This window comes from Chiloscyllium punctatum, chromosome 24 (genome assembly GCF_047496795.1).
Source record: "Chiloscyllium punctatum isolate Juve2018m chromosome 24, sChiPun1.3, whole genome shotgun sequence".
Classification (NCBI taxonomy): Eukaryota; Metazoa; Chordata; class Chondrichthyes; order Orectolobiformes; family Hemiscylliidae; genus Chiloscyllium; species Chiloscyllium punctatum.
This window is the reverse complement of record NC_092762.1, coordinates 44,313,699-44,330,812: the sequence shown is the minus strand read 5'-3', so window position 1 is coordinate 44,330,812 and position 17,114 is coordinate 44,313,699. Positions and strand designations below refer to the sequence as shown.

Genomic DNA, 17,114 nt, shown 5'->3' with positions numbered 1-17,114 from the left:
CTTGAAAGACCTTTGAACCATTTTCATTCACTACATTATCCAGGTCAAACCCACTCACCTCACATCCCACCACTCTTTATCACTGGTGTAATGTGACTGCAGCGTGTACTACTCACAAGGCACACTGCAGCAAGTTGCCAAGACTTCCTGACTTCCAAGACTACCCCATTCTCTACCACTAACAACAAAAGCAACACCACTTGCAAGTTCTCTTCCAGGTCAACCAATGAAAATGCCCAGTACGACGCCATTGCTGGATCCGAGAACTCATTTCTCAAAATGGGGACTTGCTGGAGACAGCAGAGGCAAAAGTATGCCACTTACCACCAACTTCTAAAAAGCAATTAGCAATGGACAATAAATCTGGTCTTTCTGGCAACAGTGTATGCTGTTAAAATGTAAAATCTTACATAGAAACAATTACATACAATAAATAGCATGTTGAGCTTTGAAGAGAATTTTCAGTGCCTAAAGATTTACAGCAAGTTAATCAGTTTTGGCATCATCTTAGCATTCCTGAATTTTTGGTCACATCTTTGAATCTAGGACACAGAAGTGTGTCCTATTTCATTATGAAAAGAACTACTAAACCAAAGTACTGTTGCAGGTAGTGTGAATGCAAAAAAAAACCCACTGAAAATACTGACAAGAAGAAGCATCTATGGACAAAGATAGAATTATCTTCTCAAATTAAGTTTTTTTGTCAGTGGTGCCCAAGCTGGACTTAAACCAGTGAGTTGAAAGGACCCTGTATAGAGTCATAGAGGTGTACAGCCTGGAAACAGACCTTTCAGTCCAAAATAAACAAAGGTTGAACTCACCTTCATATTGATTGTAAACCTAAAACACATTCCCTAACTGTACCAATCAAGCATTGGATCACAGAATTTCAGGGAAAGCATCCTTATCTTTGCAATAGGAAGATCCTTCATGAAAGGAAATAACTTTTTCTTTCTCCACTCCAGCTACAGGGAATGTTTTCACTTAGAGGATCCTAAACATGTTGCCACAAATATGATAGTTACTGAGAAACTGAACAGTGAAAATAGAAATTCCTCCCCCAATTGTGATTAGAATTTTAAACTCAACCACAGCAAATCCTTGAGGCAAATAGCTTAGGTACTTTCAAAAGGATTTTGGACATGAAAAGAACCATTTGACTAATTATTTGAGCTCTTGAGGAAGTAACAAGCAGTTTGGATAAAGGGAAGTCTGCAGATTTGGAGCATTTTGAATTCCAGGAGGCATTCGATAAGGTGCTACAGGAAAGATTACTAGACAAAATCAGACTTTATGGTGTAAGTGGTAACACATCTGCATTGTTTGAGGATTAGTCAGCTATCAAAAATCAGTGACCAGGAATAAATGGTTCATATTCAGATTGAATTTCTGCTACGAGTGAAATGTCAAAGATATTAGTACAGGAGCCTCAACTATTTACAATGATATAGATAAAGGGATCAGATGTGTGATAGCTAAATTTGCTGATGACACAAAGACAGACATTGAAGTAATTTGTCGAGGGGTAATGGAGAGTCTGGAAAGTGATTTAGATAAACTAAGTGAATGGGTAAAATTTGAAAGATGAAATATAACACAGGAAAATGTGACCTCATCACTGTGGCAACAAATATTATATTATGTGAATGGAGAGATACAGCAGTTCTTTTTGGTACAGAAGGATCTCCGTACAAAAAGAAAAAGTTAATAGTCAAGTTCAGAAGGCAGTTAGGAAAGCAAATGGAAAGTTGGTGAATATTGCATGCGGGATCAATTATAAAAGGAGTACATGTTGTTATAGGGTCAGAGCTGAAACTGTACATGGAATACTGTGTACAGTTTTGGTCTTAATACAAAAATGACATATATGCATCATAATCAATTCAATGAGGGTTCACTTGACCAATTCCTGGGATAAAGGGATTCTCTTATGAGGAAACATTGATCCTAAAGCCTTTAGAATTCAGAAGAATGAGAGATGATCTTATTAAAATATGTAAAATTCTAAGGATACTCTTGACTGGGTGCGTGTTAAGAGGGTGGTTCCCCTTGTACGGAAGTTCAGAATGTGGGGAGACAGTTTAAAAACTGGAGTTCTCCTATTTAAAACTGTGATACGTTCCTTTATTTCAATTCCCTACAGTGTGGAAACAGGCCATCTGGCCCAATATGTCCACACTGATCCTCCAAAGAGCAACCCATTCAAACCCATTCCCCTACCCTATTACTTTACATTTACCCCTGATTAATGCACCTAACTTACACATCCCTGAACACTATGGGCAAAGTAGCATGGTCAATACACCTAGCCTGTACATCTTTGGACTGTGGGAGGAAACTGGAGCACCTGGAGAAAACCCACGCACACACGGAGATAATGTGCAAATTCCACACAGACAGTTGGCTGAGGCTGGAATCGAACCCGGGTCCCTGGTGCTAAAGCAGCAGTGCTAACTACTGAGACACCATGCCATCCGTTTTCTTTCAGAGGTTGTCTTCCCCAAAAAGTAATGGAGGTTAGCTCATCATATCCATTCAAGGCAGAGAAACCTTTGATGACAAATTCTTTAGTGGTGGTAGGGGCTGTGCGCAAGAAAATGGAGTTGAGGTCACAATCAGATTAGCTATCCAGGCTCACGGGGCCTAACTGCCAAATGCTGCAAGTAAGTTCTTACAAACAAGTGCATAAGGAATGGAAATAGGAAGACATATTGAAAAGCTCAAATGGGGCAGACGAAGAATCAACACCATCACCTAGGGTGAGCAGACTGCTTTGATGTTACATTTACTTAACTAACGCCTGTTTCACTGAAAACTTTTAGATTTACATGAAGCTTTACTGCTTTCAAGAAAACAAAAGTGACTTGCATTTGACAATCGGCGGGGCGGTGTGGACTTGTTGGGCCGAAGGGCCTGTTTCCACTCTGTAAGTAATCTAATCTAATCTAATCTAATACGTTTTATGAGTCAGGGTGAATCAAAGTGTTTTACAGACAATGAAGTACTTTTCAAGTATTGTCAATCATGTATGACAGGAAATGTGGCAGCCAATTTCTGCACAGGCAGCTCCTACAAATAACAATATGACAACAGCAAATAATCTGTAGTTTTAATAAAGTTGGCTAAGAGATACATATTGGTTAGAAGATCAGAAATAACTCCCACTTTCTTCGACACTGCCCCATGGGATCTTGAAAAGTTACAACTCAGCTGGAAGAGCTTGTTCAGTACTGCAATGGAACATCAAACTAGGGATATGTGCTCATGGTTCTGGAGTGGAACTTGAACACATACCCATATTCAGGGATTATAGTGTGGCCACTGGCACCAAGTTAACAATTGGAGTTTTCTATTATACATACAAAAACAGTAATTGTAACACTGAACAGAATTCAAGACAACTAAAAACATAGGATTAAGTTCACTCAATTGGAATTGTTAAAGTTTGCTTATGACCCAATGCATTAGCGTTGAATTATTCAATACTTATTTGGTTTCACATCAGTTGTTAGTTAGGCTTGTCTGCATAATAATCAGAGCACTTTAATATGTGAAATCCTTTGAGACACTGACATGATTATCTGCTACATAATTTGAAGTACAGTATCGATATTCACTCATAGCAGATTAACTTTTGGGAAATAAATTTATAACAAAGAAGTTACTGGCATCTGTAGAGAAATTAAATTTAAATCTGAATGGGAAATATCACAATGAAAAGCACTGTGCCCAGATTATAAATACATGAGTAACCTTCAAATCAAAACCAAAAAAATAATTTTATCAAGCAGATGACTAACTCAGCTTAATTGTACTTTAAGGAAACTGGCTCATTGGGCTGGAAATTAAAGGAGGCATCAAGTCCCTTGTTAGATCTTAATTTCATGTGACTCATCTGAATGAGCAAAATCCTGTCAAATGTTGGTGTTTAACTTTATAATTCACAACACTCCAAACATCATACTTCTGCAGCACCATACTGTGGCCATGAATGTATGATAAGTGCATAAAGCTCAAAGCATTGAACAGAAAATAAATCTTTGTTACTTAAAAAAGTATTAAACGTACCACCATCACAGATGATGTAACTGTAAAATCCCAAAGCCATCCTTGACACTACATAAACTCCAGGTCTGCAGCTTGTTATTTAAATCTGTATAAATCATACTAATTAATGCTCAAATATTCCTAACGTCCCCTTTAGCATGCTTCAGAATGAAGGTTCCAGTGGTGCTTTCTTTAGATCTACAATTAAAAAGGACTCTTTTGCCTTAGGGTTCAACTTATTCTTCCTTTAAAAACTGTGGAAAGTCACCAACAGCCAGATTTGCTGCATTTAGCACAGAGTTTAATACAGTTAAATATAAAGGTACAATTAAACATTCATATTTGTATAAAAAAAGTCCTGAAGTATTGCAAAAGCATATTTCACACCATGACAGGTTCGAGTTTGATGCGTTTAGAATCAAAAGTGTTACAGTCCATCTCTTGGCAATCTTGCTTAAAGGAGCCGTTGGGTTTTGAAGAGTCTAGCAGCAGTGATTCGGATCCACTTGCCCCTTCTTCCTCAGTGTCTCTACTTTGTCTCCTGACCTTGATTTTAGGTTTACTGTCGAGGTCGGTCTTGACAGGAAGTAGCATCCCCATTTCAGGTTTAATTGCCTCTGCTGTCTCCACCACCTGTGGCCCTTCCCATTTGGGAATTTCGATGCCAAGATGCTTCATTAGTTTGCCCATCACTTCATCAACATAGCTGAATATCCGAAGATCTGAATGTCTGTCCTGTAGTTACAAGGAGGAAACAATTTAAAATGTTGTACAGAGTGTGGATTAGGGTAATGAGATAATCAGTATCATGTCATTGAGCATGAGAGATTCAAGATTGAATACTGTAATAATTCTCACAAACTAGGTGACTAAACACCTAGGACACAACTCACTTTGATATCTGGCTGAACAACTGAGTGTTAAAGGTGGCACAAACTGCCCAGGAAATCTTCATTTTCACAAAACCCTTCTGATAACTAATGCTATCAGCTTTAGGTTTCAAATTCCACCCAGTTCCCAACTCAGACACAGGTAAAGCATTAAAATTGTAGAAACTTGGATATGACCATTTGGCCCATTATGCAGCAATGACAAACTTTTCTTTTCATGTATTTGTTCAATTCCCTTTCGAAAATTACTACTGAATCTGCTTCACTGCCTTTTCAATAAAAGAAACTGTGCAAAAACTGTGTGCTTCTACAGTTTTCAAAAAGCACAGTATCTAAACATGTCAATTAAAAATTCCAAACATGCAAAGTGCAATCCTTGATAAATTCAATGAACTAAGGCTGCTCATGGCTACACATAAACTAGCATACAAGGTTCACATTGGACACTGGTGAAGTGACATAATTACAGTATTGACCTGTCAGGTAACAAAAGGTGCCATGTCAATCTACATGTTCGATGCAGGAAGGAATATCAGCTTTGTTGCTGGGAACCAACCCTGAGTTTTATTGGTATGTACACTTGCATCCTGGTGCCTCACAGCGCCAGGGACCCAAGTTCGACTCTAGCTTTGGACATCTGTCTGTGTGGAGTTTGCACATTCTCCCTGTGTCTGCGTGGGTTTCTTCTGGGTGTTCCAGTTTCCTCCCACAATCCAAAAGATGTGCAAGTTAGGTTAATTGCCTATAGTGTACAGGGATGTGTAGATCAGGTGCATTAGTCAGGAGTAAATGTAGAGTAATTGAGAAGGGCATGGGTCTCGGTGGGCTACTGTTTGGAGGGTCAGTGTGGACTTATTGAGCCAAATGGCCTGTTTAGACAGTGTAAGGATTCTATTCTATTCTAATATTGGATGAATGCACTCAGCATCCAAAAACCTATCTGACTGGCACTGGAGAGGATATTTCACTGAAATGTACAACTTAACATACAAATCCATACACAGAATGGAAAAGGACACTTGCATGCACATTTCCCATGATTTCAAAACAGCCTAAAGTCTTTTTTTTATATAGCCAATAGAGCACTTTTGAAATTTAGAACATAGAACAATACAGTGCAGAACAGGCCCTTCAGTCCTTGATGTTGCGCTGACCTGTGAACTATTCTCAGTTCATCCCCCTACACTATCCCATCATCATTCACGTGCTTATCAAAGGATTGTTTAAATCTCCCTAATGTGGCTGAGCTGATTACATTAGCAGGTAGGGGTCCATGCTCTTACCACTCTGTGTAAAGAACTTGTCTTTGACATCTGCCTTAAATCTATCACCCCTCAATTTGTAGTTATGCACTCTCGTACAAGCTGACGTCATCACCCAGGAAAAAAGTCTTTCTCTGTCGACCCTATCTAATCCTCCGATCATCGTGTATGTCTCTATCAAATCCCCCCTTAGCCTTCTTCCTTCCAATGAGAACAGACCCAAGTCTCTCAGCCTATCATCATAAGACTTTCTCTCCAGACCAGGCAACATCCTGGTAAATCTCCTCTGCACCTTTTCCAATGCTTCCACATCCTCTCTGTAATGGGGGGACCAGAACTGTACACAATATTCCAAGTGTGGCCACACCAGTGTTTTGTATAGTTTAGCTACGGTTGCTAATGTAGGAAACTGTGCAGCCATCTTAGGTAAACAGGGGGTTGCTCAAACGGTAATGAGATAATAACTAGGTCATTTTTAACAATTCATTTACTGCGCGCAGCTAACTGAATGGTTAAATCAGTTTTCATTGCAAATCTTGAACTGCCCTTAAAGTGGTAGTGAGCCACTTTGTTGAATACAGCTCAGTGCTCTGTCTGGCTATTTCTGACTGAAGTCAAGAGTCAAATTGTTGGGGCCCAGAATCATATATAGGCTAGACTGGGAATGAGTGAGATATTTCTTTTCCCCAAATCATTTGAGTATCACTGGTAAGCACAGAATTTATTTGCCATCCTTAGTCTCCCTAGACACAACCGACAGGCAACTCTACTTCAGTCAACAGTCGAGAGCGTGCCATTTTCAAATGGATAAGAACGACATGCTCCCACAATCCCAACATATACTTGAACTGGTTTCCAGATTTCTTTTAAAAACCAACTTCAAATTACAAATCTTCAGGTTTCACCGTGAACCCTCACTCCCTGAATTATTTACACTTACCAGCTTTGTGGCCTGAAGGTTTACAATAACCAGCTTTCCTCCTCTCTTTTTTGTACTGAATGGCAGATTGCTGCTTGGTTTGATCTGAAGAGAACTCCCCAGTGCAATGGCTAGATCAGACTTTCTGTAAGGGAGGAGGGAGAGAAGAGGAAACATAAAACCTGCAAAGATCTGTTTTTGCAACAGAGTATTTAAAAACTTGGTATTCACATCACAATTCATACATAACTATTTAACAAAGCACAGCATTACTCAGACTGAAATATTTGAATTTTAAAATGTTGAACATATTAAAAATACTTTTAAAAAAGATTTCTATTTTATTTTATAACTTCAGTGGTAAAATTAATTACAGATTTTCAAATCCATTGGTACTTAGTATAATTCCCCCTGCAGTCTTTTATGATTGCTCTGAAAAATACCAACATAATTTTTCTAGCTTCTTTCTCAAAGGAAAGAAAGAGTGAAATGTTACATGTAGTGAACACTGCACAGTTGAGAGACAGGATTGAGTGGGGAAGCTGATGACTGCAGTAAGGAATGGCACAACAATCAGCTCAAAGTAAAGGCAGAAAGAATGATTTGAATCAAAGAATCCCTACAGTGTGGAAGAGGGTCCTTCGGCTCAATAAGTTCACTCTGAAGAGTATCCCACCTAGACCCATTTCCCAACCCAATTACTTGACATTTCCCGTGACTAATGCATCTAACCGACACATCCCTGAACACTATGGGCATTTAGCATGGCCAGTTCATCTAATCTGTACATCTTTGGATTGTGGGAAGAAACCAAAGCACCCAGAGGAAGCCCACACAGACACAGGGAGAATGTGCAAACTCCACACAGACAATTGCCCGAGGCGGGAATCGAAACCATGCTCCTGGTGCTATGAGGCAGCAGTGCTAACCACTGAGCCACCGTGCCAAACCACGAGAATACAAAAACATCAGCTTCTTATTTATCAAATTGCTGTTTGTAGGACTGCACTGTACAATTCACTGCCTACAAAGCAGTTTGCAATCATTCTGACTTTGGTCATGGAGGACTATTTAAAAACACTTCTTTTTTGGAAGACAAGAATGAGATGAAAGCAGAGGGTAGTCAGGTCTGGGCTAAGACCATCAAAAGAATGGTGAAGTCACACAGTCATAGAGTCCTACAGCAGTGAGACAGGCCCTTCAGCCCAAACTGGTCCATGCTGAACAAAATGTCCATTTCCCTTCACTTGGCCCATTTTCTTCTAAACCTTTCCTATTGATTATTTGTCCAAATGCCTTTTAAATGTTGTTAATGTACCCATCTCAACCACTTCTGCTGGCAGCTCATTCCATATGCGTACCATAGTCTGTGTAAAAAGAAATCTTAAACCGAGGCCCTTTCGTCCTTAACTCCCCAATGCTGGGAAAAAGACTGAGTGCATTCACTCTAGCCATTTCTCTCATGATCTTATACACTCCTATAAGATTACCCCCTCAGTCTCCTATGATCTAAAGAAAAAGAAATCCTAGCTTGTCCAACCTCTCCCTATAAATCAGACTGCTGAGTCTTGGCTAGGTCCTTGTACGTTTCTTCTGCACTCTTTCCAATTTAATAACATCCTGCCTATAACAACGTGACCAAAAGTGAACACAATACTTCAAGTGTGGCCTCACCATTCCCCTGTACAACTGCAACATAACTTCCCAACTTTTATACACAATACCCTGACTGATGAAGGCAAGTGTGCCAAAAGTTTTCTTCGCTGCCCAGTCTACCTGTGACTCCACCTTCAGAGAACCACGCATCTGAACTCCAAGGTCCCTCAGTTCCACTACACTTCTTAAGGCCCTACCACTCACCATGAAACTCCTACCTTGATCTGACTTTCCAAAATGCACTACCTCACACTTATCTATATTAAACTCCATTTGCCATTTCTCAGCCCATTTTCCCAGGTGATCAAGATTCTACTACAATTTCTGATAACCTTCCTGAAACCCTGGGCTGCTGACAGCAAACTGGAAACATCTGTTTCCAAGCCCTTTTAGATAGTGGTAGCTCCACTGTTCACTGGTGATACAGAGTAGTTGTTGGACTCAGAACTATAACTCAATGAATAAAGAGGTGGAGGGGATTACTTAGAACTGAAATAAGCCATTCAGCCCTTCAAACCTGTTATGGTCTCTATTAGATCATGGCTAAAATGTTTGTGCAATTTTGTGGTCATCTGAAAAAAGGCAGCAAGAGTATTTTGTCTGACATCAGAAGGACCTTCAGGCTTGATTTTGTGAATGAGGCGTTGTTTGAAGAATGGGTAAATAGTTAATGAATAGATTAAAAGAGGGTTTGAACAAACTTGACATTTTTCCAGAATTGAAATGTTATTTAGTACTTATCCAACAAATTTTATTTTCAGATCTATGATAAGTGGGTAAGGAAACGCCATGGTAGCACCATCTGAACACTGTAATTGGTAGAAGGACATGTTGACAATGTACCAGAAGAGAAAGCCTTTGTGGCATGTGACTAGCGCATGATGGAAGCCCAAGATAACTAGATAGAAAGATAACAATTAAACACGTGACAAATGAGAAATAGAAAAATTGACCAAAGAGCTCAACTGGCACAACTGACTTGATACACCATTCGAAACAAGAAATTTTAATCCGAATTTCAAACTGCCTGCTGGCTCAGAGGAGAACTAATCCACAGTTTGGCATCACTGTCAGAGAATCATTTGCCCAGAGGCAAACACTCAGGCAGGGATGCATATATTAATCAGATTCAGAATAGAGCTTGTGGCACCAGAACTCTCATCAGTAGCCTGGCTAGCAGTGAGAAATAGAAAAGAAATCTCAGAGTTCACAAACCGCACTGGTCTGCAGAAGTTCTAACTGGGTTGTGTGGATAGCTTCAAGGAATGTTACAAGCTCCTCAAGGTAAACAGTCCTTTGATATTGTGGTTAGATTATCTGTTTGAGTTATGCTGGTAAAAGCATAGTCTGCCAATCAGGTGATGTCCACATGGCACTGGACAAAGTGGATGCTGCTGTTGACTTGGTCTATTAAATCAGTTTGTTAAAACTGAAAGAACTGTGAATATTCTGAATCAGAAACAAAAACAGATATTACTGGAAAAACAATGGAGTTAACGTTTTCGGTAGCAGACTCTTCCTCACAGGATGATTAGATTAGATTAGATTACTTACAGTGTGGAAACAGGCCCTTCGGCCCAACAAGTCCACACCGCCCCGCCAAAGCGCAACCCACCCATACCCCTACATCTACCCCTTACCTAACACTACGGGCAATTTAGCATGGCCAATTCACCTGACCTGCACATCTTTGGACTGTGGGAGGAAACCGGAGCACCCGGAGGAAACCCACGCAGACACGGGGAGAATGTGCAAACTCCACACAGTCACTCGCCTGAGGCGGGAATTGAACCCGGGTCTCTGGTGCTGTGAGGCAGCAGTGCTAACCACTGTGCCACCCATAGTCAGTTTGTTATTACAGTGTTGCTGGCATCTCAGAACAACAAGAAACACATGAGATTCTTAAGAGGCTTGACAGGACAGTTGCAGAGAAGTTGCTTCCCTTTATGGGAGGATATATTTTTAGAGTAAGGGGTCATCCATTTAAGATAGAGATGAGGAGGACTTTATCTCTCAAAGGGCAATGAATCTATGGAATTCTTTATTGTACAATGCTGTCAAGGCTGGGTTGATTTTTAATTAGTTAGGAAATCAAGTGTTGTGGGGATAAGACAGGAACGTGGAGTTGAGGATTATCAGATCAGCCATGATCTCATTGAATAACTGACCAGACTTGATGCACTGAAGCTCAAACTGATGCCAAAAATGTTGTCAGAATTTAGTAATGGAACCAAGAAATCTGCAAGTTCACCTGTGGGGAATAATACCCAAACTAATTAGGAGAACAACTGCCCTTTATAAAAACAAAAAGGACCATTCTCTTCAAAATTAGTAAACAAAAGAAAACAGAAGTTAAAAAAGTTCCCAACATTCTGGCAATATCTGCCACTGATTTGTTTTGTATGTACCTGCAAGCTTCATCTGCCAAACTGAGGTCCCGCTCAGGTAATGCATCTTCCCAATCCAAAATGGTATCTCGTAACTTTCCTCTGGAAACAAACGTTTAAAACATCAATTTCTGCAGCACCATCAAGAATTCTGCTGCTAGAAACACAATGACCATCATAAAAGCATTAATCAAGAAATACTCACAGACAGCAATAACTAAGCTGCAATTGGAACTAATGGGAGTCATAACTAAGTAATGTGGGATTGTGTTCAAATAACGACAGAAATCAATGTGCGGCAAACATAGACCGTTTTATTCAGCAATCGCAAGTACCACAAGTTCAAGGCACAATAAAACCCTGAAATACAGTTCTTACACAAGCCTATTTATGCACAGTTCTTCAATATATTAAAATTCCATTACTATTTTGTAAGGTTTGTAGCTCAGGTTGAGGTTTAGGGTGTAGGTTTGCTCGCTGAGCAACTTCTGTTTTCCGAAGTTCATCTGTGCTGCAGATTCCTGGACGTCACTGTCGAAAGAAAGGACAATGGAGAACAACAAACCTGCGTACACAGAAAACCGACAAACATTGACCAAATACTTAAGTACACCAGCAACCATCCCAACACACACAAGCAAAGCTGTATCAGAACACAATTCCAACGAGCTACCTCACACTACAGTACAGACGAACTTCGGAAAACAGAGGAGAACCACCTATACAACGTATTCAAGAAGAACGGATAATCAAAAAAATACAGTCCGCAGATTCCTCAAGAACAAACCACGACAAGCAGACCAAAACAGCCAGAAACCCTAACCATCTTGCCATACATCAAAGAAATGACATCCAGACTACTAACACCCCTCGGAATCTTAGTAGCACACAAACCCACCAATACTCTCAAACAAAAACTAACAAACTTCAAAGACCCAGTACAACCCATGGACAAAACCAATGTCATCTACAAAATTCCATGCAAGGACTGCCACAAACACTACGTAGGACAAACAGGAAGAAAGTTAGCCACCAGGATACACGAACACCAGCTAGCCACAAAAAGACACGACCCTCTCTCCCTCGTAGCCCTACACACAGATGAAAAAAACCATTTCGACTGGGACAACACATCTATCTTGGGACAGGCTAAGCAAAGACATGCCAGAGAATTCCTCGAGGCCTGGCACTCCAACCACAACGCCATAAACAAACACATAGATCTAGATGCCATCTATCAACCCCATAGAAAACAAACAGGAAATGACATCACCACAATCCCCAGGAACCCCATCCAGGAGAAAGATATAAATAGAAAGCAGGAGACAACAGCTTCGCTTCACTTGGAGGTCGCCACTGATGATGTTACCTAGCCAGGTAATGAAACGTCTGGATATTAAACCTACAGCTCAGCGAGCAAACCTACACCCTATTCCATTACTATGGTGTTACATTGTGTATTATACATAAAACAGAGGTTTGAGGGCCTTCTGTCCTGGGACACAGGAGATGGGTTAAAATATGTGCTAAGTGCTGGCTGCTACTCCTGATAGAATTAAGTGTGTCTGTCCAGTTTGCTTGCTTAATTAAGGTGTGTTGGTCCTTTTGTCTTTCAAGTTAGTAAATGTTAGTAAAAATACACTATATGCTCTACGCGCTAAATAAGTTAGAAATTTTACCTGTACTTAATAAAACAATGAAGGATATTAAACTGATTACTGCAGCTGGGTTGTGAGATTTGTTTTTTATTTGCTGGTGTGAGTTTCATTCATTCATGCATTTTCACATGTTTTGACAGTTAATTTCTAAAAGAATAATGGCCCAGTTAAAAGGTATGTAACAAGTACATACTAATTGGGGAAAACATTTGGCGTTCTGTAATCTATTCAGGTCTGAGAAACAATTGGTAAGGGTTGATTATATTATAATCTTTCGTAGAGATATGATGGCAGGGATGGTATTGTTCTGAATACGCTACACTTATACAGAGGTAAATAAGCCTAAATACAGCTTGTAGCAAGAACTAATAGGGTGTAAAAATGTAATAGAGAGTTTGAAAGGGTTGTTTTGATTAGAAAGGATTGTTTTAATTCAGTCCATCCTATGATAGTAAAATATACTACAGAACCGCGGTTTTATGAATGAATGAAATCATGTTATAGCAGGGAAATGGGAACACAGCGTTTGCTTGTGAGTGGGTTAGTAAAGGAGTTATGAATGAATGCACATGAAGCGCTTGAAACTGGGAAATATAAAGCGCTTGTGAGTGGGCTAGTTGTGGGACTTAGTATGCAATATCTCATAGTTACCAATGTTAGGAGTGAGTACATCTGTTTAATTATGGTTTAAGGTCTCTATTAATGACATTTGTCCTGTATGCAGGGATTATAACCATTGAGACTGCACATGCAGGTACAGACATCACCACATATTGTGTCAACTCTTTGTTGCATCTTGTCATTGCATTCTTTTCAAAACATTTGAAATTAAACATGTCGTACAACTATGTTTTGCAGATTTTTGAAACAGTATAAATAAGAATTATTGTGATCATCACTTATCAGACAACAGCTTACTGTAAGCACATTTGAGCTATCTTGAGTTCTGGTCGGAGTGTGTAGTGATATGCTATGTTTGATGTATATGTACATGCCTAAGTATACATGCGCCCAGCTCCCAAGGTATGTAACAACATCTCTGAACAGGTTGATAGACAACATTTATATTCACATAAACTTTATAAACATAAATTTATACACCCTTAGCACTGGGGACTGAGGCCATTTCCTTGTTGGCTTTGAACAATAAAATTGAAAAACCTCAAATGCAGGCAGAGGGGTTTTGGAAAAAGAAGGAAATGAAAAGACTATTTTGTTTATTAAAGGAAGCTGAAAGTGCTTTAAGCTTTTGCTGAAGTGGAGGTGGTTAGAAGTGCAGAAGAATAGTTATAAACCATCAAGAAAGACGGCCGATTTACATGTGAAGGCGAGAATTCTTGTTTTGCTTTTCTTTGTGAAGATAAGTTGTTGAAATGAAATTAAGCAAGTCTAATGGGAATCAAGTATCATCCTCCTATCATTACAGACCAGTTAGTTTAACATCTGTTGTTGGGTAAGTGTTAGAATCAATTATCAAGGAAGCAAGATAAGAACATTTACAAAGTCGAAACTCTATCCATCAGAGTCAATATGGTTTATAAAGGGAAAATCATGTTTGACTGATTTGCTAGAGTTCTTCGAAGATAAAACAAGCAAAATGGATAATGGGGATTCTATAGATGTAATATATCTGGACTTCTGGAAGGCATTAAGGTAAGGTACCACACAAAAAGATAGTTCACAAGATTGGATCATAAAGGATTAGGATTAATTTATTAGCTTGCATAGGTGACTGGCTGATGGACAGAAGGAAGAGTCGCGATAAATGGCTTTTTTTTTCAGGATAGCAAGTAGTAACTAGTGGGGTTTGGTCCTTGGTCCCCAGCTATTTACAATTTATATCAATGACCTGGAAGTACGAATAGAAGGCGTTTTAGTCAAATTTGCAGATGACACAAAAGTATGTGGGACAGTAAACTGCAATGAAGAAATAAGAATCTTACAAATGGATATAGAACTCAGGATGCTCCAGTGTAGAGGGATCTGGAAGGCCTCGTTCATGAGTCACAGAAAACCAGCATGCAGGTACGGCAGGTAATAAAGAAAGCAAAAGACATGTTGGGTTTATAGCTAAAGGAATAGAATATAAAGGTAAGGAAGTATTGTTGCAACTCTCCAAGGCATTGGTGAGACCGTACCTGGAGTACTATGCACAGTTTAGGTCCCCTTATTTGAGAAAAGATATACGGGCATTGAAGGTAGCTCAGAAGAAGTCCACTAGATTGAGCTCAGAGAGGAAGAGCTTGTTGGATGAAGAAAGATTGAACAGTTCAGGCTTATACACTCACGAATTTAAAAGAATGAGCGGAGATAAAATTGAGATATCAAGATGATAAAAGATATGGATAAAATATATGTGGAGCAGATGCCTCCTCATTCGAAGGGTTGAGGAGAAACTACTTCTCCCAAAGGGTTGTGAATCTGTGGAATTCGCTACCCCAATATGCAGTGGATGCTGGGACGGTGGGTAAATTTAAGGAGGAGTTAGACAGATTTTTAATTGATAATGGGTTGAAGGGTTATGGGGAGATGGCAAGAAAATGGTAAGGAGCATATCAGTCACGATCGAATGGCGGAATAGTCTGAATGGGCCAAATGGCCTAATTCTGTCCCTATTATCTTATGAACTTATGAAGCAGTGATGCTCTCTACAGTTAATGAACCTGCCAGCATTCAACATTTAGCCTAACTTCCAAATGTGCCCTTTTTAGGCGCATTTTAGGTAAATGATCGATATCTGTAGAACTTTACACTAGCAAGACTAACAGTTTAAGGTGGATGCAAACAAAATAGTGCAATGAAATGAAGTAAAAATTAACTGAGATATGAAAGGTGACCTGCCAATGTACCAAAATACACCACAATTATTCAACATATGAAGACAATATGCTATAAAACATGAACAGGAATCCCATACCTGCACGCTCGAAGACCACGTGCCTTTTTAACATCGCATAATCGGCCAGTTGTTTTCAATCCCATTGTTCCCACTACTGTCTCTCGAACATACTGCCTGCAGGAGAAGAACCAGTGGATTGTCAAACTACCTTGTGGGAAAACTTATGTCAAAATATCATATCTTTATGCACGATACTGTTGGCCCTCATTTCCATCTGGCATTCCATCTGGTAACGAAGTTTACAAATCATTCTTAAAACCTAAAAAAACAGGTAAACAAATTACTTTACGAGCAGAATAAAACCTAGACAAGAGGGTCAAACGAGTGATCAAAATGAACACTTTAAAAGGTTTGATAATGAGAAGGAAATACTTTTAATTGGGAGTACAAAACAAGAAGATGTATCTTCAAAAATAGAGTACGGCATTGAAGAGCAAGGTCAGGAAAAAGTAGCGAACATCTGGAATGTTGTTCCCAAAAAGCTGAAGCTGGGACTCGACAGAAAATTGAGTGACAGAGTTTTGTAATAAAGGAAGCGAAGCCAAGACACAAAATAGAGCGAGGATGAAGATCAGCCATGATCTAACTGAATTACTATTTCCTGTTCAAAAACAGAAATTGCTGGAAAAGCTCAGGAGGTTTGGCATTATTTGCGAAGAGAAAGCAGAATTAATGTGTTGGGTCCAGTGATCCTTCTTCAGAACAGATGTTGCTGCTCTCCACAGATGCTGTCAGACTTGCTGAGTTTTGCCAGCAATTTCTGTTTTTGTTTCCGATTTCTAGCATCATTTTTTAAAACTCCTGTTCAAAATTGTCTCTCTCTAACTCTTGCCAACAACTACTGATCTACAGGCTTTCTGTCTTTAGTTCTGCAAAAACAACAGGGCTTGACAACATCAAGTGGTTAGCACTGCTGCCTCACAGCGCCTGAGACCCGGGTTCAATTCCCGCCTCAGGCGACTGACTGTGTGGAGTTTGCACGTTCTCCCCGTGTCTGTGTGGGTTTCCTCCGGGTGCTCCGGTTTCCTCCCACAGTCCAAAGATGTGCAGGTCAGGTGAATTGGCCATGCTAAATTGCCCGTTGTGTTAGGTAAGGGGTAAATGTAGGGGTATGGGTGGGTTGCGCTTCGGCGGGTCGGTGTGGACTTGTTGGGCCAAAGGGCCTGTTTCCACACTGTAATATAATCTAATCTAATCCCACCTCCAAACAAACAGTGAGTGGTAAATGCATCCTGAGAAGTAGCTAATTGGAATAGATGGTGTTTATGTGCAGGCTGTGCCTAGCTCACATGAACACAGAAACCAACAGATCTTGATAAAAATATTACATGCTGAGTTACTGACTCACAAAAACACAAGAGATGCACATAGTGAATGGATGCTCCCACCAGGAGCA

General features: G+C 39.8%; 1 protein-coding gene across 1 annotated transcript in view; it reads right to left on the bottom strand.

The window, feature by feature from the left end:
• Positions 1 to 3,095: 3,095 nt before the first annotated feature.
• The window catches only part of sirt6 (sirtuin 6), a 52,967-nt gene continuing 38,948 nt past the window's right edge, over positions 3,096 to 17,114 (bottom strand). The window contains exons 5-8 of the mRNA XM_072593768.1: positions 15,737 to 15,832; positions 11,183 to 11,263; positions 7,140 to 7,263; positions 3,096 to 4,782 (exon numbers count right to left, since the gene is read on the bottom strand). Coding sequence (XP_072449869.1) covers positions 4,429 to 4,782; positions 7,140 to 7,263; positions 11,183 to 11,263; positions 15,737 to 15,832 — 655 coding nt within the window. The 3' untranslated portion in view covers positions 3,096 to 4,428. The remainder of the gene's footprint in view (positions 4,783 to 7,139; positions 7,264 to 11,182; positions 11,264 to 15,736; positions 15,833 to 17,114) is intronic.